A 25492-nucleotide genomic window follows, 5' to 3' on the forward strand; every position below is an offset into this window, starting at 1 on the left:
TTCACATCAAATGCGAATAGAGTGTCAAAATAGCATCTACCGCATCTAGTTGGACGCTTTTGAATCCATTCGTGCATCCACAGTGAATTGGACACACATATAAATCGAGGGTTTGAAGTGAAATAGACGCGCAAAATAATCTCCTGGAGATTTCTTCAGGAGAAATATGTCACAAAGCACCTGCCTCTTTTCATTTTCATAAAAAAAATATATTAAACATTAACCCATTTGTGCCCAAATTTTTCTGAATGGTTTCATGCACATAGTCATGTTAATAGTGTCCTATGTGAATGTGTTCTGCATTTATTTTCCCCACGTTTTAGTTTTTTTTCTTGAAAATCGTATTTGAATGTGCGGCAACTAAAGTTGCCGGTGGGCAAATATGTCGTATGCACCCCTTCAATGTCAAATTTGACTAGGATGAGAAAATTTGGCATCTAACTCAAAATAACTGCTTTCAACAGATCAATCTTTATTCACAAACAAATGTATTATGTATAAAAGTCGAAGAACATTCGATGTAAACTCAAAAAGCTGCATCTATCTTATAATCTGTTGAATATGAAAATACAACAAATACATTTCTCTTAAAATGGTGGAACATAGTGCAGAACAAAGTAACTAACAGGGCATTGTGTATCAAAAAGTTAAATGAAAATAAATTAATATAATGACGAAAAAATTACATCTATATAACCAAAATAAATAAATAGTCCCATAGTATTCAATGGCTGACTGTAATAGGTGATTTCATATAATAATATAAATGTAAACTCTTTTCTTGTCTGAATTTCCACATTATAATGGAATCATAAGCTACTAGTCATAAAATGAATGAGGGTCCTTGAACGATTAGAATGAAACGCATCCAACTGGATGAAGTGTCCTCAATATTTGGGCCCTTACAAGACATAATATTATAAAATATGATATTTTTCCCTATCGAATTAAGGTCTACTATACAGTAGAGTTGTCAGTTAAAGGGTTAAGTTGTGTTTTAGGTGGGATAATGAAAGCAAAAAGCACTAAAGACCAAAAACCTTGATTTATGAACCTGTTAACACAGCACATTTCCCCATTATATGTACAAGTCATTTGCCCACCGGCAACTATAGTTGCCACTTGGACTTTTGACTAAGTGTACGAAAAACTATAGATCTCTTGTAAGATTTGTTTTGTTTGGATGATTCTAGAGACCTTCACGATTATGTAGATATATATATGTCAACAAAAAATACTACATGAAAATAACCTTTCTTTGGGAGGGTTTGCTTTGGCTATGCTTCCTGGAAGTAGGGGTAGGAAGTTGGCAGTCTCATGTGACAGGAAGGAAGTAAATACCTTTTTTTCCTCTTGAAATCCTTTATTTGGTTGTTTTCTTGTGTGTCATTGAGATATAAAACATGGATAATATCTAGAAAAATACTTACAAAAGGAAAATTACAACTATACACTGCGGCAACTATAGTTGCCGGTGTTCTTAAATAGCCACACAAATGTGGTCCAGGCAACGCCTACATTATCTTCACTGCATGTATATTTAAATATCCCAAAAAATAAAGTTATGAAACTTCTCTTTGCCCTCAGTCAAAACGATGGCAGACAACAAATGATGATTCATGACACCAAAGAACTCAGGAAAATCAGTGAGAATTATATTCTCCTCCACGTTGTTCTTTGACCATGTGCTATTTGATTGGTTGTGAATCACGAACAGAAGCCATGAAACAATAGTAGTCATCAATTATCATGCACAAGCTTGATGTGTGTTCTGCCATCTCTCTCCAAATGCAAATGAACAAGGAACATTTGTGTTGTGTAAAACAGCCCCCAAACACACTATCACTTCCATTATTCCAAAACAAACCTCTTGCAACTTTCTTTCGCGGTGACCTGCAGAACTAGTGCAGGTCTAAAGAGAACATGCTGCTTGGAAGTTGAATTGGGAAAACCCTGATTGTCTCTCCTGTGCAGTCATTTCCGTTGCCTTGAAAGAAAGCAAAGAGAAAACAGAGTGGATCAATAACTCATTAGAGGGAGACTATCAGTAAACTGGAGTGCCATGAGGACGGTAATGGCCAGCAGAGACTGACTGAGAAACACAGGGCAGAGCAAAAAGCCCAATCTGTAGTTCAAGTATCAGTCCTCAGCAAAACAGACAAATGTGATGAATGTTATTAGTGGCTTCTTTATACTAGGTCAAAACCTACGTATTAAACTTCAACATAAAACTAGATTTCTCTCGCATCATTTGGCTCACAGTCATAACACTTCAAATTTTTAAATGTGTTATTGTGTTTCTTACACTGAAGCTTTTAATGTGGACCCATAGAGCTTTGCAGCTCCGCACCAGTATTAAACCTGTTTGAGAAATTGTCTGCGTGACAGTTAGCGTGACAGTAATTTGTCCTAAATCGCAAAAGCAAAACACTGTTGATGGCATATAATTTGCATCTTTGCATGCTCCAGGTCACACTTTTTACAGTGGCCAGTGGTTCTCCAAAGTTACTAGCCACTCTGCATTTTCACTGGTCACAGTTTTGACATCAATACAATGGGGAAAAACTGCCATATAGGTATTTTTAATATCATCTCATAATTTGTCAGCAGGTTTATTAGGCTGCTGTCACTTTAAGAGCTAACGCACGGATCCATTACACTGATACACATGCGTTTTCTTTCTTTTTACCTTCACTTCAAACAGAACTGACTGTTTACGCTGCAAAAAATGCTTTTCTTACTTAGTATTTTTGTCTTGTTTTCAGTCCAAATATCAAAAAAATCTTACTTTAAGAAGACAGGCTTGTGTCTTGTTTTGGGGGAAAATAACTCAAAATTAAGGGAGTTTTTGCTTAAAATAAACAAAATAATCTGCCAATGGGGTAAGTAAAATAATATTGTTTTCTGTTTGAATTAAGATTATTTTGCGTACCCCATTGGTAGATTATTTTGCTTATTTTAAGCAAAAACTCCCTTCATTTTGAGTTATTTTCCCCCAAAACAAGACAAAAACTTTTGCTTGTCTAGTAAATGCTTCTTAATGTAAGATTTTTTAGATATTTGGACTGAAAACAAGACAAAAATACTAAGTAAGAAAAGCATTTTTTGCAGTGTACGTGATAACGCGCTATATTTTGACATTATCGTGTGTATTTGACTAGTTAAGCGCAATAAGCAGCGAAGAAGAGCTCAATTTAGTGCTGAGAAACGGCTTTATGTGAGTGTGAGCACAAAATCTGTGAGAATGAGTAAATTATGAGCAATATGTCCAATCCCACGGCAAAATTCAAGCCCTGTAACAGCAACAATATTCATCTGGAGCAAATAAAGTGAGTGAGTGGAGGCGGGTTTGAGTGTCACTCGCTGTCGGAGAGATGAGAGAAAGAGATGCCGATATCTGTGTCTGTTCTGTGGGAAATGAGTAATGGCCAATCACAGACATGTTTGTTGATCTCTTGAACGCAATGGCCAATCACAGACATGTTTGTTGATGAGAGAGAGATGAGAGAGAGAGAAAGAGACGCTGGTATCTGTGTCTATTCTGAGGAAAAGGAGTATTGGAAGCATTTTAGATATTTCAGTATCAATATGTATCGAAAAATCGATATTTTTGATAACACTACATTGCACTTAGTTTATTGCTTCAGATGAAAAGCCACCAGAGTGGCTAGAATACACCCGCATTTGTTGTGTTAATGTCAAGCCCTGGTGATATACTATTATAGTAATTGCTGCTTGTCTCCAAGTTGCCTTTGCATCTCTTGCATTGAATTCGTAGGAGACAAACACAAGTTGAAGCAACAAAAACATGAATAAAACTGTGAAGCTGTCGTCTTCTCATCCTGAGGCTATTTACAACGTAAACTGCGTAGGAGGCTGGCACAGGCTAGAACGAAATTGTTGAATAAAGTCGTTATTTTTGTTTGTTTTTGTGCACAAAAGTATTCTAGTCGCTTCATAACATTAAGGTTAAAGGGTTAGTTCACCCAAAAATGGGTTTTGAAGCGTTATGAATCAGTGAGTCGATTCAGCGGTTCAGAGCGTTATGAATCAATGAGTCGATTCAGCGGTTCAGAGCGTTATGAATCAGTGAGTCGATTCAGCGGTTTGGAGCGTTATGAATCAGTGAGTCGATTCAGCGGTTCAGAGCGTTATGAATCAGTGAGTCGATTCAGCGGTTCAGAGCGTTATGAATCAATGAGTCGATTCAGCGGTTCAGAGCATTATGAATCAGTGAGTCGATTCAGTGGTTCAGAGCGTTATGAATCAGTGAGTCGATTCAGTGGTTTGGATCGCCAAAGTCACGTGATTTCAGCAGTTTGGCATTTTGACACGCAATCATGAATCGACTTACTGATTCATAACGCTTCGAAGCTTCATGATGCTGTGTTTTGAAATCGGTCATCACTATATAAGTCGTTATTTAGGGTTTTTTTGCGCACAAAAAACTATTCTCGTCGCTTCATAAAGTTATTGTAGAACCACTGTAGTGAGATGGACTTTGTAACGACGTCTTTAGTGTCTTTTAAGGGTCTTGAGAGTGTAAAGTGCATTGAGTCAATGAAGGCCTTTCTGAGCCATCAGATTTACACTAAAATATCTTCATTTGTGTCTGAAGATGAACGGAGGTCTGACGGGTGTCCAACCACATGAAGGGAAGTCATTAATGACAGAATTTTCATTTTTGGGTGAACTAACCCTTTAAGGACCACTGGAGTCACATGAACGATTTTAACGATGTCTTTAATTCCTTTCTGGACCTTGAAAGTGTTAATTAAACAGCTGTCTATGGAGGGGTCAGAGAACTCTCAGATCTCATCAGAAATATCTCCATTAGTGTTCAGAAAATGAACAAAGGTCTTATGTGGCGTTCACACCGGACGCGATTCGCGCGAATAATTCGCGCTAATCGCGCGAAGGTGGACGGGTGTACATTTTGAGTTTACTCGCGCGAATCGCGCGTGAAATTCGCGCGAATCGCGCGTGATATTCACTGCACAACAGACGCGAATTCGCGTCATGGGCGGGGCTTCCGCCAGCAGCTCGTCTCGTTGAGAAATGGCTGACATGGGCTGTGTTTATATGTCTTTTTTTGTTAAAATCTACTGTTAATGTGTGACAAAACGTAGTTTTAAGACTTTTTCAGTCGATAATGTAGTTGTTTAAAGCTCAAATCTGTGGTTTATTTATATAAAGAGTGCCTATTTGAACATTTTATCTGCCGTTGTCAGAGTTGTGAGCTCTAGTGGATCAGCGGCGCTCATTAACCCCAGCGAGAGCAGTCTTTCCTCAGCCAGTCCTTCTGCCGCTGGCTCTGATGTCTCTGTGGCGTCTCCAGCTATAATTCGTCTTGTAACGGCCGATCTTTGCTCTCATGGATCTATAATTTGCTCCCTGGCAAATTGTTTAGGCTGAGGGCAAAGATAAGTTTCATTACTTTATATTTTTTAGGCTATAACTGTACGTTGCAGTTGTAACGTTAGCCTACTAGCACTGACTTTGAATGTTTGACTGCATTGTTTACTTTATTTCATGTATAGCTTGTTATACATTACTTATACTTTTGTATTATTAATCATACATAAACTTGCATTTAACAAAAAGAGACTGGGTTGTGTTTCATGTCATTTAATGTTATCACAGTGATAATCATATTGTCTGAACCAGATATTAATATACAGATTTTCTCCTCATTGTTGTCACTACTAGAGCAAGCTCCTGATTGGTTAACGCGGCGCGAAATATCTGTCAAAGTTCAGATTTTTCAACTTGAGCGATTCGCGCGATTCGCGCCGCCTCAATCGCAAGAATCGCGCGAATCTCTAATGACATAATTTTCATTTTTGTGTGAACTAACCCTTTAAAAAGGGATGTGGAACCAAATTTGTAATTGGACCAATTGCACTGACGGAGGCACCTGGGAACACAACATTTTGGGCGAATAAGAAACCACCCAGAACATCTTTGCAAATGCATAGTAAGATGTTAACATCCACTCCGAACAGCTTAGCAGGCGCATTTCAATGCCTTGACAGTCACCCATAACACCGTGGGATTGTCGCAGCAGTTTTGCACAAGCAGGCATCACTCATGTTCTCTTCAGTACTTCAACAGATGCAGTTATCTGTACTGGAATAGAGTGATAGATTGACTGAGAGCTGTTTCTGTAATTTCCATCTTGCTGCATCAGCTGAACACCAGCATGCGGCCCCATATGTGCCTCTCACACTCTGCTCCCAGTGGGCACCAGCTTTGGGCACCGATACCGTCCACACATCTGCCAATAGTGCCAGCTTCCACTGCCGTGGTTATTGGGGGAAGCCCTGCTCCTTCCTCTCCATCTGGGGTGGCTAATGCAGATAATGCTAGAGGTCTGCTACCCCGACCCCGAGCCCATTGGGAGCCGACAAACTGCTTTGTGCCAGGTTGAAGTCAGCTTTCATGCATAACTTCAGGTTTGTAATTGATGAATTGTATGCACACAATCATTCAAGTCGGCGATGAAATAAAACATGATTTTGGGTTAAACAGGTCAGATCACAGCGTCTTGTTTACAGGGCCGGTTTCTCATTTAAATCACAGCCCTGGCAAAATTAGAGTAAACAACACTGATATATAGTGTGCTTGTTCTTTCCCACACAATTGATCTTTCCACATTGTATGTGTAACTGCTATGCAACATGACTCAATCACAGCCAATCAGAATATATTTCATGTTTACTGTTTTTAAGGAGGAGGACCAATGAGATTTGAGTATTGAGTATCTCTCCATCTCTCGAATAGAGGGTATGCATCAGCGAAAAACACACCAAACATGCCCCCCATGGACATCCTTGTGCCCCCCTCGGGACCGACCTGATAATAGCGTGTAATTTTTTCACTCAAACCACTGCCACTGCTGCTTCTGCTACTGATTGCTTTTAGCTGCCCATAACTGCTGGTCTAGGATCTGTTTTCTTCGTAATAATGGCATATTATTAGCGAAAAAGAGTTGGCAAAAGATCCAGTGCGTATCTGCCATTTGCGCTCGTCAAATGATTAAATTTCCAATGTGTTTTCGCTTCGTGAGTAATGTAGCCAATCACAGACATGTTTGTTGATGTCTTGAACGCAATGGCCAATCACAGACATGTTTGTTGATCTCTTGAACGCAATGGCCAATCACAGACATGTTTGTTGATCTCTTGAATGCAATGGCCAATCACAGACATGTTTGTTTATCTCTTGAACGCAATGGCCAATCACAGAAATGTTTGTTGATCTCTCGAACGCAATGGCCAATCACAGACATGTTTGTTTATCTCTTGAACGCAATGGCCAATCACAGACATGTTTGTTGATCTCTTGAATGCAATGGCCAATCACAGACATGTTTGTTTATCTCTTGAACGCAATGGCCAATCACAGACATGTTTGTTTATCTCTTGAACGCAATGGCCAATCACAGACATGTTTGTTTATCTCTTGAACGCAATGGCCAATCACAGACATGTTTGTTGATGTCTTGAACGCAATGGCCAATCACAGACATGTTTGTTGATCTCTTGAACACAATGGCCAATCACAGACATGTTTGTTGATCTCTTGAACGCAATGGCCAATCACAGACATGTTTGTTGATCTCTTGAACGCAATGGCCAATCACAGACATGTTTGTTTATCTCTTGAACGCCATGGCCAATCACAGACATGTTTGTTGATGTCTTGAACGCAATGGCCAATCACAGACAAGTTTGTGGATATCTTGAACGCAATGGCCAATCACAGACAAGTTTGTGGATATCTTGAACGCAATGGCCAATCACAGACATGTTTGTTTATCTATTGAACGCAATGGCCAATCACACACATGTTTGTTTATCTATTGAACGCAATGGCCAATCACAGACAAGTTTGTTGATGTCTTGAACGCAATGGCCAATCACAGACATGTTTATTTATCTCTTGAACGCAATGGCCAATCACAGGTGTTGAAGTTAGAATCCACTCACCGCTCGAGGTGTTGTCCAGAGACCAGTTCTGCACGTGCGCAAATCCTCTCTAAATGTAGACATGATGTAAATAAGAGATTCATTGTGTCGTCAGCTTCACTGATTAATATAACGAACTTTGTGAGATCGCGTTCATTGAATGAGTGACAGCTTTTAGTGATTATAAAGGGAGCGCTCTTTGCGCGCTGTCTAGGTGATATAAAAAAATTAATAAGCCTATAATATATTCAGAATTTGAATGAAACTTTTGTTTTCCATTCTTGACAAGCGGACACATACACACATAGGCTCATACACATTTAAATGCGGGATTCACTCTCTAAATTATGAGGACTGACAATGATGTATCAAAATAAGGCTCATATAAATATCACGAAAACTCCATTCCTGGCTGCATGTCAATATCCATGGATCACTGGATCTTTGGTAAGTTGTAAGGAATACTATATCGAGTCCAATCTTTAGTTTAAACTGACCCTCCCCTGTTAACTCCATTCATGCAGCAGCTCTCCTGCCACTCGTGTTCTGGCGGGAAAGTGACGTTGATGCATACCCCCTATTAACATTCACTTATAATACACAAATAAAGATTCAAAAGCAAAATCCCCATCCATGCTCATACAGCCCAAACAGCAAAACGACCATGCCAGCAGTTTCAGTTTTCAAAGCAGAATTGCTCCAGTGTATGTGTCCTGAAGGCCAGCCCTGTTCCTGACATATGCTCTGAGAAGAGGGCAGACTGGAGTCAGGTCCAGTGTCACGTCTGCAGCGGGCTTTTCTCCGTCCCGCGTGGTGAGGATCGCTTATCCCCCTGCAACTGCACATATGCTCGGGACATGGAACAGTTGGACGTGGCCGTGGGCTAAACTGGGTCAGGCTGGCACAGATGGAGCCAAACTCCCAGTGGGTCACCAGAAGCTGAACACAAAAAAAAAAGAACTGCTGTCTTTGAATCTCGACAGATATAATCTGTCTCCGTTTACAAAACAGCTAAAAACAAAACCTGTAAAGAAAACTCAATCCAATCTGGGTCGTGTGGCTCTGCGGATGTCTGGGCTTAGAACATAACGGATGTCTAGTTAACTCAAAAAAACAAAGCGTGACATGTTTTTGCTGCTTGATGTTGCCTTCGCTGCTCCACTCTGAAGTAAGTACTCCCCCCTCTTAAATAGAGCAGAGTTCGTTGTTTTATTAAAAGGCTGCAATGTCTAAGATCCTCTGGAGGTTTTGAACTTTTGCAAAATTTAGAGAACATGACAGTTACCCCTGGAGAGAGCAAATGATGCTTTCCAAATGAGGAAAGCTTGTAACTGCTTTAGAGCGCTGATGTGTCAGAGCCACAGTCTTGGGGAAAATCCTAAGAAATCCAACATGGGAAGACCTCATGGTACAAGTTTTAAGTAGCAGTCCATTGTAAACCCCACATTTTGGCACAGTTGGAGAGCAACATTTGGGAAGCTTGATGCAGTCAGTTTTTCTTATTTAATACAACAAATGTCACAGAATAAATATGGAACATAATAGGACCCAGTAGCGAACCGTGGGGTAAGCGAAAAGGGTTATTTTCATAATATATTATAGTCAGCAAATCCCTCATAACTTTTCAAGCAGCACAAAAAGAGGTTTCTTCTTGCTCTTTCATGGATTGTTGGAACATAAATATAGAACAAAATAGGACCCAGTAACAAACCATGGGGAACTCACATGGAATATTCCAGGAAAAGGGGGTCGATTTCATATATTATAGTCAACATATTTCTCAAAGCTTTTAAAAATAGTATAAAAAACGGTTTCTTGCTCTTTCTTGGATTGTTGGAACATTAATATGGAACATAATAGGACCCAGTAGAGAACCGTAGGGAACTCACATGGAATAATCCAGGTAAAGGGGGTCTTTTTTATATCTTATAGTCAATATATTTCTCAAAGCTTTTTAAAGTAGCATAAAAAATGATTTCTTATCGCTCTTTCATGGATTGTTGGAAGATAAATATGGAACATAATAGGACCCAGTAGCGAACCGTGGGGAACTCACAGGGAATAATCCAGGAAAAGGGGGACTTTTTCATATATTATAGTCAACATATTTCTCAAAGCTTTTAAAAATAGTATAAAAAACGGTTTCTTGCTCTTTTATGGATTGTTGGAACATAAATATGGAACATAATAGGACCCAGTAACGAACCATGGGGAACTCACATGGAATAATCCAGGAAAAGGGGGTCGATTTCATATATTATAGTCAACAAATTCCTCAAACATGTTTTAAGTAGCAGTCCATTGTAAACCACACATTTTGGCAAAGCTGGAAAGTAGTATTATGGAAGCTTCACACAGTCTATATTTCTTATTTAATACAACAAATGTTACAGAATAAATATGGAACATAATAGGACCCAGTAGAGAACCCTGAGGAACTCACAGGGAATAATCATGGGGTCAATTTCATACATTATAGTCAACATATTTCTCAAAGCTTTTTAAAGTAGCATAAAAAATGGTTTCTTCTCACTCTTTCATGGATTGTTGGAAGATAAATATGGAACATAATAGGACCCAGTAGCGAACCGTGGGGAACTCACAGGGAATAATCCAGGAAAATGGGGTCGATTTCATATATTATAGTCAACAAATTCCTCAAAGCTTTTAAAAATAGTACATAGCGGTTTCTTCTCGCTCTTTCATGGATTGTTGGAAGATAAATATGGAACATAATAGGACCCAGTAGCAAACCGTGGGGAACTCACATGGAATAATCCAGGAAAAGAGGTTCTTTTTCAGATATTATAGTCAACAAATTCCTCAAACATGTTTTAAGTAGCAATCCATTGTAAACCACACATTTTGGCAAAGCTGGAAAGTAGTATTATGGAAGCTTCACACAGTCTATATTTCTTGTTTAATACAACAAATGTTACAGAATAAATATGGAACATAATAGGACCCAGTAGAGAACCCTGAGGAACTCACAGGGAATAATCATGGGGTCAATTTCATACATTATAGTCAACATATTTCTCAAAGCTTTTTAAAGTAGCATAAAAAATGGTTTCTTCTCACTCTTTCATGGATTGTTGGAAGATAAATATGGAACATAATAGGACCCAGTAGCGAACCGTGGGGAACTCACAGGGAATAATCCAGGAAAATGGGGTCGATTTCATATATTATAGTCAACAAATTCCTCAAAGCTTTTAAAAATAGTACATAACGGTTTCTTCTCGCTCTTTCATGGATTGTTGGAAGATAAATATGGAACATAATAGGACCCAGTAGCGAACCGTGGGGAACTCACATGGAATAATCCAGGAAAAGAGGTTCTTTTTCAGATATTATAGTCAACAAATTCCTCAAACATGTTTTAAGTAGCAATCCATTGTAAACCACACATTTTGGCACAGCTGGAGTAGTATTGTAGAAGCTTCACACAGTCTATATTTCTTATTTAATACAACAAATGTTACAGAATAAATATGGAACATAATAGGACCCAGTAGCGAACCGTGGGGAACTCACAGGGAATAATCCAGGAAAATGGGGTCGATTTCATATATTTTAGTCAACATATTTCTCAAAGCTTTTTAAAGTAGTATAAAAAAAGGTTTCTTCTCGCTCTTTCATGGATTTTTGGAAGACAAATATGGAACATAATAGGACCCAGTAGCGAACCGTGGGGAACTCACATGGAATAATCCAGGAAAAGGGGGTCTTTTTCAAATATTATAGTCAACATATTTCTCAAAGCTTTTTACAATAGTACAAAACGGTTTCTTCTCACTCTTTCATGGATTTTTGGAAGATAAATATGGAACATAATAGGACCCAGTAGCGAACAGTGGGGAACTCACATGGAATAATCCAGGAAAAGGGGGTCTTTTTCATGTATTATAGTCAACATATTTCCCGAAGCTTGTTAAAGTAGTATAAAAAAAGGATTCTTCTCGCTCTTTCATGGCTTGTTCACAAAAAAATGGCAGTGTTTCCTTGTATAATAGACTACAAAGGTTTATATGTGGTAATGTACCCCAAGAGACCAAATGCCCAGTGTTGAATAAAATAATCCCAGATGCAGAGTTGTCCTCCTGTATGCAAGTTGTCCAAGTATGCAAAGCATTTGTTTGTGTGTGCCACGAGTCTAGCATGTGTTTACACAACTGCATCTCTTGGAAAGAAGTCAAGTTTGCAGCTGCAGCACCAAATAATTCATCGCCTGCTCCACGCCCAGGAGAAGCCACAGGTAGTTGATGAAGTGGCAGTGCCAAGCATCCCAACTGGCATAGACAAAGCGCAGCTGCTGAGAGTCAACGCAGCCAGATGCTGCCGTCAACGTGCCATGTGTTCTAAGAGGGGCAAGAGGGGGAGAGTGAGGCGCTTGCCAAGGCATTCTCATCTGGTGCCAACCTGACACATGTTTTTGGAACACCCCTTGATTTCACTCTCCGAATCTTTCCGAAAAGAGGGGGCTTCTCTCATCTCCCACATTTTTAATGTGCGAATCCTCAGCCAACCAATCGGGGAGTTGGCGCCCACTGCCGGACATGCTACCTGCTAACATCACGACTGAGAAGATGCAGGGCTGGCGGATAGCCATCGTAGCTGCGTGTCAAATATACGCTCACCGGGTTGCCTTCTGTTCTTCGGTCACCCTTCGGTCTTCTTTCCAATCCAATCTGATGTGTTTGAAGCTGGAATTTCAAAAATGTACACCAGGAACATGCTGAGATTGCATTGAAAAGAAATCCTCACGAAAACAAGGGTGTTCCATCAAAACATCTGCATCACGTGCAATATAAAAAGCGCTAAGAATCGAGCGTTTAAAGCCTTAAAGAGGGTGTCCTCGCGTCCAGCTCTTTCTGTGATTGTGAATGGATCGTTCGTTGACGATACTACTTCTCAAACCGGAGGGGAGATTCTCAGACAAAGCTCTCAGTTTGCAGGAACATGCCATCCCTATTTACCACGGAGGGGTTTAGGGAAGTGAGAACTTTTTGAATGAGTGCCATGTCTGAACAATTCTTATTTGAGGCCCGCGACTGCCAGCTGGTGGCTAAGTGTGCCCGTGCTGTGAGCTGATGCCAAAACCAGTTGGCATGAGGAAGCTTGGGTGGGAACAGTGTGATGGCAAAACGCACACTAGCTTAGATGTCAATACTCACCAACATCAGTCTACTTTTCTGTCTCATAAATTTTCATCCTATTTTTTTTTTTTACATAGTATTACTTACTTTTTCAGCAAAAAACATATATTTTTTAAACTGTATTGTTGTTATTTTATTGTATAGGCCTTCTATATATATGCCAAACAAATGCTAAGGCCAACATTTCTACTTGGTGACATTCATATTCATAGATATTATACATTCAAGTCTCTTAATAATATTTTCATTTAAAACACTTTCCCTTTATTTCTAATCGCACCTACGCTAAAAGTTAAGCAAATCTGAAGATTTGGAGTGCCTTTTAAAACGCAAAGCTCAATAAGACACAAGGACAAGGTCCGATTCATGAACGCTTTAAATAAAGGTTCCACTTCGCTTAGATTTCCACACGGATTGTTTTAAACGGCGCACCCGTCTCCAGTATGACTTTAGGTAAGAATCGCGTTATTATTCATATATGTGTGAGGAAAGTGTTATAGTTCTGTTATGATTGTATGCGTAGCAACATCAGGAAACATTAAGAAGAATAACCTTTTGAGCAGGGAGTCTTACGAAGCCTAAGAAACGCGGAATAACATGTTGTATGGAGACCACAGGAGCTGAACTGTTGTTTTGAGATTTACTTTATTATAATTGGTGTTCCTCGTGCTGTCTGTGACAAATAATGAATGAACGAATGAGTACTAAAGGAAACTTTAAGTTTAATAATAATAAAAAGTGCGGGTACATTTTATTTAGACATTTTAGTAACTTTGCAACTACATGTTGGCTCATTCCTGTTATACATTAACTTTTCTGTCTCCATGATTTACTTACTCATATTTTCTTTAAAATGAGTCACATATTTATAAGAAATGGCTTAAATTATATATTTAGGTCTTCTTTATCACTTAACCAGATATAATAGACATTAAAAATACTATTTTGTATTTTACACACCTTTTTATTGATATATGCATTCAATTTTAGCATGTCCTCAGTGCAAAGTAATCAACTCCCACAAGAACTATAAACCATGAAATGATACAAATCTAAAAATATTTTTAGATTATGTTATAGAATAGGCTAAACTGGCTCTAACCATACATATTAATCATGTGAAACTATAGTTATTATTATTATTTCTTTACAATTTTCTTAATTTATCGTGTCCCTGAAGTCATATTCCACCCTGTTAGGCTAATGTTATGAAGAAATGTTTGTCCTGTCAAAATATGTCAAAACATATCTGACATAGTTATAAAAGTTCTGTTTATCAAGGTTAGCTAGCTAAATGTTGATCACTCAAAGAGCTACGGCTAACTTAGCTTAAAATGTTCCACCCTGTTCGATCTATAAACCTAACAGGGTGTAAATTATAATAGAATAAATTGTATTTACTGCATATTGCAAATTCTATATTCATATATAGGTTCAGTTCCACACATTACTGAAGGCAAACCATGCAGGACAATGACGGAAAACTCATCCACTGTTATGGTGTTCCACCCTGTTATGCTCCGTCTTATTTTGTTATATGTTTTTGAATTTTTTTTAATTATTATTTACCATCCTGTTGGCAAAAATGGGTACAAAAAGTACCCGTTCTTAATAATCAAGACATTCTATTCATCAATAATTGTTTTGTTATTGTTTCAAGAATAAAAAAAAATACCATGATGGCATAAGGGACATATACTATCCAAGAAAAGCTTGTTATTGTTTTACATTATTAACATTTTGTGATAACTATATGTCCCTAACAGGGTGGAACACCTTCACGGCCAGCGTCTGAACAATGAATCTACCCATAATTATTATTATTTTTAGTCCCTGAGCTTGACCAATATGTATTCTAATAGTTAAACACGTCACTATTTTGGTAGAATGCTAAAAATATGAAAAACATGCAATTTTTTTTTTCCTCCAAAAATTATGAAGCCAAAATGTTACTGGATAACAGGAATGACCCTGTCACTAACCTACACCGCAAACAATGCTTTTCTTAATTAGTATTTGTGTCTTGTTTCCAACCCAAATATATATAACATTTAAAATCAAGATGTATTTACTAGTTTTTTGGGGGTGGGGGGGGGGTCCAAATGAAGTGAGTTTTTGCTTAAAACAAGTTAAATTATCTGCCAATGGGGTAAGAAAAACAATCTTGTTTCTGATTTGGGACAAAACAAGATTGCAAACAGAAACAAGTTTATTTTTCTTACCCCATTGGCAGATAATTTAACTTGTTTTAAGCAAAAACTCACTACTTTCATTTTCGTAGCAATTTTCGAGTAAAAAGTATTTGTTAAAATATATATTTTGAATAAAAATGTTTAAATGTAAATAAAATTATGCTGATTAAATTATATTAAAATTGCAAAATAATAACCCAATATATACTTTCATTCAACATGTCTGTGTTTGACGCCAAAGGTTTCTCATTGAAAGCAATACCCTGTTCATCGCCTAGTGGTTTCTTTAGTGTCTTAATTGCAGAGGTGGACAAAGTACACAACTCCATTACTTGAGTAAAAGTAAAAGTACTATTGGTTAAATATTACTCCATTACAAGTGAAAGTTGTAAAGATAGATTTTTACTTAAGTAAAAGGACAGAAATACTTGCTTTTAAAAGTACTTAAGTATCAAAAGTAAACGCATTATTTTATTATTGTTGCATTGTTGTATGAATGCACGTGGTTTTAGCCAGTCATGCTCCATCTGACATGCTAGCATATTTTGAACTCATTTAAATACTTGCTTAAAAGTTACAAAGCTCTTATCAAAGTCAAAATCAGGCTAGAAAAGAAAGGTTTCTACATTGTGACTCAAGGAAAGAACAGATACTCAAAAAGTGTACTTACGTACAGTACTCAAGTAAATGCACTTAAAGGGTTAGTTCACCCAAAAATGTAAATTGTGTCATTAATGACTGAGCCTCATGTGGTTGGACACCCGTCAGACCTCCGTTCATCTTCAGACACAAATGAAGATATTTTTAGGGCTGTAATCTCCCAGTCGATTAGTCGATTATTGGTCGATACGTTCTGGCTCGACCAAAATTCTGATTGGTCGATTTTTTGCCGCGTTCATTTAATCAGTTTTGCTGCGTTCATTTAATCAGTTTTGTCGCGCCGCGTTCATTTCGTCAGGTGGAAAGCACTAATTGCTAATGGGGGTGTTTTGAGAGCACCCCTGTTTCACAGGTAACAGTCTGCCTTCAGAACACCCCCATTGTTTTCACTTCTTTTGGATTAGCCCAACCCACTGGCGAAGAGAAGTCTCACTGGTCCTTTGTGTTTCATTCCCCGCTGGCTCAAACGTACACCCAAAGTGGTAAACTTGAGGAACGCCCATCAACATACACATGAGGGGAAGCGTCACAACACCGCGCTATAAGTGGATCTGTACTGTCAGTTTTGCCGCGTTCATTTCATCAGTTTTGCCGAGCCACGTTAATTTCATTAGTTTTGCCGCGCCGCGTTCATTTCATCAGGTGGAAAGCACTAATTGCTAATGGGGGTGTTTTCAGAGCACCCCTGTTTCACAGGTAACAGTCTGTCTTCAGAACACCCCCTTGTTTCACTTATTTTGGATTAGCCCAACCCGCTGGCGAGAGAGACAGATTGAAGAAGGCAAGTTTTCTTGTATATTATTTATTTAATTGTGAGAGCGTTTTTTCTGCTCTTGATCTGGCTTGTTTAATAAATATTCCTTTTTTATTAAAGAGGACGTGCCTTTTGTGTTTAAGAGTAAAAGCTTTAAGTTAATAGTCTATTCGTGTCTCAGCCGCGAAGCTGAGCTCATATGTTTGAGCTGCACAGAGCGGCTGAAATGAGTGTCTGTCAGTTATTATAATACATATGACAAAAACAATTGTCTAAATTATGTTGCATATTCCTCAAAAGTTCTTGTGATGATATCTAGTTGACAACACATAGTGCTATATTTTCGGAAGTCATAGTCTATGATATTGCGCAGGTGCATGCGATGCGACGCTGTCAGAGCCGACAGACTCGTGTGTCAGACTCATTTCAGTGCAAAATAATCAGCTCAAAAACTATTTAATATACAGCAAATAGCCTACTAGTTTTTTATGTTTATTTATAATTAATTTAGGGAGACAACAAGGCTACCAAGTACTGCGCACAGTGTGCAGCTTATTCATTTAAGTTTTTTTTTTCCTAACGTTATTTTAGTCGATTTTTAGTCGAAAATTTCAGGACTTCAGTCGACCAAGATTTTCTTTGGTTGATTACAGCCCTACTTCATTCATGGTTTCACATAGTGCGCATTTATGGACGAACTTCATTCATGGCCTCACAGAGCGCGCATTTACAGACGAGCTGTCATTCACGGTGTGTGCGCGCACTGTCTGGTGCATTTTCAGTTCAGTTTTCAGTTGCGGTCGTGTATGTTACTTTCGGTTAGATTGAATTAGAGATTTACAAACCCCAGCCGGTGATACCGGTATAACCGGTGTTGTCACACGTCGATTAACCGGTGGGAAAATTTCCTCAACGTCACATCCCTACTTGGGAGTGAGAATCGGAACTAATATTTGCTTTTGTTTCTTTTTATTTTAAGGTTAGACAGATGAAACCAACGCTATGCTGTTCTGGAGCTGCTCTTCAGCGTGGCCTCACTGTAAGTCTGGCAGAAGAACCCTGAAGTGGCTGCTGGGAAATGTAGTGCAGAGAGCCAACCACAAAGCTGTAGGGAAAGTCACTCCTGTTTTCTCCAGAGCTTCTGCGTATGGAGACAATGTGGCCATTATTGATCACAGCGGGAGCCACACCTACAGCTCCCTCTACAAAAACAGCCAAAGCCTGGCGGGACTCATTACCAAAGCACTCGCCTGTCAATCGGGAGACCTGCAGGGCAAGCGCATCTCATTCCTGTGTGCCAATGACGCATCCTACACTGTGGCACAGTGGGCGTCCTGGATGTGTGGCGGCATAGCTGTACCCCTCTACAGGAAACATCCTCCAAATGAGCTGGAATATGTCATCTCAGACTCCCAGAGCTCGCTGCTGGTAGCCGGTCAACCTTTTACGGATACCCTTGAGGCCTTGGCCCAGAAACTAGGGCTGCCCTGCCTACAGCTTCCCACCACATCCAGCCTAGATTCTCTACAGTTGGAGGACGCGCAGACCCTGCCCGAGGAGAACATCTCAGATTGGGCAGAGAGGTCAGCAATGCTCATCTACACCAGCGGCACCACAGGAAGGCCGAAGGGAGCGCTGCACACCCACAGCAGCCTGCAGGCCATGGTGAATGAGTGTTTGTGCTGTATGCTCGTACACTTTGTTTTTTTAAACAGCTTAGAGTTGTCAAATGTACTGACTTCGGTACCAAAGGGTACTGAAATTTAAAGAATGTGACGATACCAGCATTTCCCTCTAGCATTTTGAGCGCTGTTGGACGGATTCATAAACACCTCTCATTGGCTGTTGTGTTCACGCGTTCAACGTATACGTCTGTGATTGGCCATCGTGTTCTCGCGCTCAACATGTCTGTAATTTGGCCATTGTGTTCACACGCTCAATATATATGTCTATGATCGGCCATTGTGTTCACACGCTCAACATATATGTCTGTGATTGGCCATTGTGTTCACACGCTCAACATATATGTCTGTGATTGGCCACTGTGTTCACACGCTCAATATATATGTCTATGATCGGCCATTGTGTTCACACGCTCAATATATATGTCTATGATCGGCCATTGTGTTCACACGCTCAACATATATGTCTGTGATTGGCCACTGTGTTCACACGCTCAACATATATGTCTGTGATTGGCCACTGTGTTCACACGCTCAATATATATGTCTATGATCGGCCATTGTGTTCACACGCTCAACATATATGTCTGTGATTGGCCATCGTGTTCACACGCTCAACGTATATGTCTGTGATTGGCCACTATGTTCACACGCTCAACATATATGTCTGTGATTGGCCATTGTGTTCACACGCTCAAAGTATATATCTGTGATTGGCCATTGTGTTCACACGCTCAACGTATATGTCTGTGATTGGCCATTGTGTTCACACGCTCAACGTATATGTCTGTGATTGGCCACTGTGTTCACACGCTCAACGTATATGTCTGTGATTGGCCACTGTGTTCACACGCTCAACGTATATGTCTGTGATTGGCCATCGTGTTCTCGCGCTCAACGTATATGTCTGTGATTGGCCATTGTGTTCACACGCTCAACGTATATGTCTGGGATTGGCCATCGTGTTCACACGCTCAACGTATATGTCTGTGATTGGCCACTGTGTTCACACGCTCAACATATATGTCTGTGATTGGCCACTGTGTTCACACGCTCAACGTATATGTCTGTGATTGGCCATCGTGTTCTCGCGCTCAACGTATATGTCTGTGATTGGTCATCGTGTTCTCGCGCTCAACGTATATGTCTGTGATTGGCTATCGTGTTCTCGCGCTCAACGTATATGTCTGTGATTGGCCATCGTGTTCTCGCGCTCAACGTATATGTCTGTGATTGGCCATCGTGTTCTCGCGCTCAACGTATATGTCTGTGATTGGCTACTGTGTTCACACTCTCAACATATATGTCTGTGATTGGCTACTGTGTTCACACTCTCAACATATATGTCTGTGATTGGCCACTGTGTTCACACTCTCAACATATATGTCTGTGATTGGCTACTGTGTTCACACGCTCAACATATATGTCTCTGATTGGCCACTCTGTTCACACACTCAACATATATGTCTGTGATTGGCTACTGTGTTCACACTCTCAACATATATGTCTGTGATTGGCCACTGTGTTCACACTCTCAACGTATATGTCTGTGATTGGCCATTGTGTTCACACGCTCAACGTATATGTCTGTGATTGGCCATCGTGTTCACAGGCTCAATGTATATGTCTGTGATTTGCCACGGTGTTCACGCGCTCAACGTATATGTCTCTGATTGGCCATTTTTTTCACGCGCTCAACGTATATGTCTGTTATTGGCCACTGTGTTCACGCGCTCAACGTATATGTCTGTGATTGGCCACTGTGTTCACGCGCTCAACGTATATGTCTGTGATTGGCCAACGTGTTCACACGCTCAATGTATATGTCTGTGATTGGCCATTGTGTTCACACGCTCAACGTATATGTCTGCGATTGGCCATTGTGTTCACACGCTCAACTAGGGCTGGGTAAAAATATCGATTCATCAATGCATTGCAATTATTTGTTTCTCAATTCAATATCGATTCATCAAATCCTATGAATCGATTCAGCCCACCGGCCAGTGGCGGCGCTGTGGGTAACACTCTAGTGAGAGCGTTCAGCGCGGTTCAGCGTTGTACAAGACGCGCTTTACAAAAACAGCAAGATGACAGACAGCAGCTGCGCTGCGTTCAAGCCTGCACCGCCAACGTTGAAAGCCGACGTAAATAAGTAAAAAAGCCAAAGGTTCTCTGATCAGCTGTTCAGTGTGTTGACAAAATAGCACTTTGTAATGTTATCATATCTATGGTTGCACTTTCTTTTATGAGTATGCACATTTTGTGCTTCTGTTTACATTTCTTTTATAACTTGAATGTATAGGAAGAAAGAAATATACTGTCTTCTACTTACAGCTACATGCACTTTAGAGGTGTTAATAAAGCACCTATTTGTTACAGTTGTGGTTTGTATTCAACACATGTACAATATTGTACGGTTTGTTCTGCTAAATAAACCATGACAGGAATCATGCTGGGGTCAATTTGTACTTAAACATTGGTAATACTGCACACATTATTTAAAAATATACTTAGGTACTTCATTACTTGTGTATTTACTTATTATTGAATCGATATCGAAGCTAATAAATCAATATCGAATCGAATCGAATTGAAGCCTCAAGAATCGAAATCGAATCGAATTGTCAAATTCCTAACAATACCCAGCCCTACGCTCAACGTATATGTCTGTGATTGGCCATTGTGTTCACACGCTCAACGTATATGTCTGTGATTGGCCATCGTGTTCACATGCTCAATGTATATGTCTGTGATTGGCCATCGTGTTCACACACTCAACGTATATGTCTGTGATTGGCCATCGTGTTCACATGCTCAATGTATATGTCTGTGATTGGCCATCGTGTTCACACACTCAACGTATATGTCTGTGATTGGCCATCGTGTTCACACACTCAACGTATATGTCTGTGATTGGCCATCGTGTTCACACGCTCAACATATATGTCTGTGATTGGCCATCGTGTTCACATGCTCAATGTATATGTCTGTGATTGGCCATCGTGTTCACACACTCAACGTATATGTCTGTGATTGGCCATCGTGTTCACACGCTCAACATATATGTCTGTGATTGGCCATCGTGTTCACATGCTCAATGTATATGTCTCTGATTGGCCATCGTGTTCACACACTCAAAGTATATGTCTGTGATTGGCTAACGTGTTCACACACTCAACGTATATGTCTGTAATTGGCCATCGTGTTCACACGCTCAACGTATATGTCTGTGATTGGCCACTGTGTTCACACACTCAACGTATATGTCTCTGATTGGCCACTGTGTTCACACACTCAACGTATATGTCTGTGATTGGCCACTGTGTTCACACACTCAACGTATATGTCTCTGATTGGCCATCGTGTTCACACACTCAACGTATATGTCTGTGATTGGCCACTGTGTTCACACACTCAACGTATACGTCTCTGATTGGCCACTGTGTTCACACACTCAACATATATGTCTCTGATTGGCCACTGTGTTCACACGCTCAACATATATGTCTGTGATTGGCCACTGTGTTCACACACTCAACATATATGTCTGTGATTGGCCACTGTGTTCACACACTCAACATATATGTCTCTGATTGGCCATCGTGTTCTCGTTCTCAACGTATATGTCTCTGATTGGCCACTGTGTTCACACACTCAACATATATGTCTGTGATTGGCCACTGTGTTCACACACTCAACATATATGTCTCTGATTGGCCACTGTGTTCTCGTTCTCAACGTATATGTCTCTGATTGGCCACTGTGTTCACACACTCAACATATATGTCTGTGATTGGCCACTGTGTTCACACACTCAACATATATGTCTCTGATTGGCCACTGTGTTCACACACTCAACATATATGTCTGTGATTGGCCACTGTGTTCACACACTCAACGTATATGTCTCTGATTGGCCATCGTGTTCTCGTTCTCAACGTATATGTCTTTTGATCTGGCCATTGTGTTCACACACTCAATCCCTTTAAGTGTGTAAAAATTACTGTAACGTAAAGCCTCTAATAGCTTGCCTTTTTAGAATAACAATAGCCCTAGTGGGTTGTCCAGTTTGTGGGCATTATTTCCAATAATATCAAGGTGTATCCCACAACACTGAGAGGCATGTGTTGTGGAGGTATTCATTTTTAATGATGCATAGAGTCAAATGAGAAGGTCGGGTGTTTCACCTGCTCAGATATTGGGTTTTGAGTATTTGAGTATTTGGAGGCGATTCAGGTTTGCTGGTAGCTGTGGAATAAGACCCTCTCCTGATGTCATTGCGTTCTTTTACTTTTGTTCCACTTCGCCTCTCTGAATGATCATTCTGATTATTTAATTTCATGGGCCACTCAAGGCAGTGGAGTTTTTTTTCGCCATCAAAACTTGACCTGCATTTCCAATAGGGTGGAAAATTAGATCACTCTCCATTAAGGGGAGCCTCTTCGGACAAGCTTAAAGTCCCCCTGCAGTCCCTTAAAACTCATCTTTGATAATCAAAATGACATATATTAACTTTTTTTTTTTTTCCCTTGTGAAAATATTTCCTTCATGCCTTAAAATAGCTTGCATGTAACACTACACCTGTGCTGTATTTAGTATACATGGATCCATGAATATTCAAATTAAATGAAAATGCCTTCTAAAAATCAGCATCCTTAGAAATGCTTTATACATTTTCAAAATCTATAACATTTTGGTAACACTTTATTTTATTTATTTTTAGGTCCAATTCTTACCATTAACTAGTTGCTTATTATCATGCATATTACTAGAATATTGGCTGTTTATTAGTACTTATAAAGCACATATTAATGCACATATTAGTTACTTATTATCATGCATATTACTAGAATATTGGCTGTTTATTAGTGCTTATAAAGCACATATTAATGCACATATTAGTTACTTATTATCATGCATATTACTAGGATATTGGCTGTTTATTAGTACTTATAAAGCACATATTAATGCACATATTAGTTACTTATTATCATGCATATTACTAGGATATTGGCTGTTTATTAGTACTTATAAAGCACATATTAATGCACATATTAGTTACTTATTATCATGCATATTACTAGGATATTGGCTGCTTATTAGTACTTATAAAGCACATATTAATGCACATATTAGTTACTTATTATCATGCATATTACTAGAATATTGTCTGTTTATTAGTACTTATAAAGCACATATTAATGCACATATTAGTTGCTTATTATTATGCATATTACTAGGATATTGGCTGTTTATTAGTACTTATAAAGCACATATTAATGCACATATTAGTTACTTATTATCATGCATATTACTAGAATATTGGCTGTTTATTAGTACTTATAAAGCACATATTAAAGCACATATTAGTTGCTTATTTGCATGCATATTACTAGGATATTGGCTGTTTATTAGTACTTATAAAGCAACATTGTGCCAACAAATTGTGACAAATTGTGCCAACATAATTTTTGTCCAAGCTGCCATACAAAGAAATGAAAACGAGAAAACCAATGAAATATTAATAACTGATTATGTTGTAGTCAATGTATGCTTTTTCCTGTGAGTTTTTTTGCATATTAAAATAAATCCCCTTGCTGTAGTTTGGCTTTTTTGCCAAGTAATTTTGTCAGATAAATTTAATAATATTAGTGTTTTGTTTTTCTTCATTAAAAACAAATATCCCTTCCGGACATCACTTTTGGCCACTACTTTATGTTCATTTTAAATGATTTTATTTTTAAAAATGGCTTATTTTAATATTAAATAAAGACAGCACTGTCAATATATAGAGATTTGGATAGAAAAACCATGAATAATGATGAATCTGCTCAAAATTCTTTAATAAGTGAAGGTGAATATACGTAATAAATGACTCAAATATGAAATGGCGGCTAAGATGAATAGATGCTTTTCTTTAGTTAAGATATAAGATGTATATCTGATGTTATATTCTCTTTTGATGTACCACAATCATGCAAAACAATAAAAAGAAGTCAAATGTAATGCATGTGAGGAACTGTAAATGTCATACAGGTGCATTTTAATCAAAGGTGACTGACACAAACCTGATTAATAAGAGGAGTATTGTGGTTAAGTGTGGATGTTTCGACCTAAATCCGGCCTGTGTGATTGTGAGCACCTTCACGTGGTAAATAATCATGTTCATGCCACAGCACAATGAGAGCTGAAGAATTGCTCGTGGGCATCATTCAGTCCATTTGAGCTCAATTCACATCGCTTTGACCTGCTTCTGTGTAGCCGGCATGCTTCAAACGTGTGGAGCATGAAAACATTCACAAGTACCTGTAGGTCAACATCTGTTTTTCTTGTCTTGCAGGTTCAGGGTTTGGTCTCCGAGTGGGCCTGGAATAGAGATGATGTCCTCCTGCACACACTGCCCCTCCACCATGTGCATGGCATCGTGAACAAGCTGATGTGCCCGCTGTGGGTGGGAGCGACCTGCGTCATGCTGCCCGAGTTCAGCGCTCCGAGGGTACGGCTCGCCCACTAACCACAACATTACCACACACACATAACATACAGGGACCCTACAACGGTTTACTTGCCATACTTAAAGGGTAACTTCAGTGATTTAGCATTAAAGGGTTAGTTCACCCAAAAATGAAAATTCTGTCATTAATGACTGACCCTCATGTGGTTGGACACCCGTCAGACCTCCGTTCATCTTCAGACACAAATGAAGATATTTTAGTGTAAAGCTGATGCTGAGAAAGGCTTCAGATAGGCCTCCATTGGCATTCAGTACATTTACACTCACAAGACCCATAAAAGGCACTAAAAACGTCGTTACAAAGTCCATCTCACCACAGTGGCTCTACAATACTTTTACGATGCGACGACAATAGTTTTTGTGCGCAAAAAAAATCTAAATAACACCTTTATCCAGCTTGTTATTGTCTTCCGTGTGCCTCCACGACGCATGCGCGAGAATATGACGTAGATTATCTGAAATTAACGGGAAATTGAATTGGAAATGAAAAGGCTGAAAGGTGAAATTAAAGGCAACTGCATATTCTGCAATCCAAACAAAGATGTTACTTAAATCAGCATT

At 39.2% G+C, this 25492-nt stretch overlaps 1 protein-coding gene across 1 annotated transcript in view; it reads left to right on the forward strand.

Annotated features, from left to right (window-relative positions):
- The first annotated feature begins 13539 nt into the window (after positions 1-13539).
- Positions 13540-25492, forward strand: part of acsf3 (acyl-CoA synthetase family member 3) — an 86161-nt gene continuing 74208 nt past the window's right edge. Inside the window, 3 exon segments of the mRNA XM_079838615.1 lie at positions 13540-13582; positions 17715-18400; positions 24758-24913. Of these exon segments, the coding sequence (XP_079694741.1) occupies positions 17738-18400; positions 24758-24913 (819 nt within the window). The 5' untranslated portion in view covers positions 13540-13582; positions 17715-17737.

The sequence above is a fragment of the Gobio gobio genome, assembly GCF_949357685.1.
Source record: "Gobio gobio genome assembly, chromosome: 2".
NCBI classification, from domain to species: Eukaryota; Metazoa; Chordata; class Actinopteri; order Cypriniformes; family Gobionidae; genus Gobio; species Gobio gobio.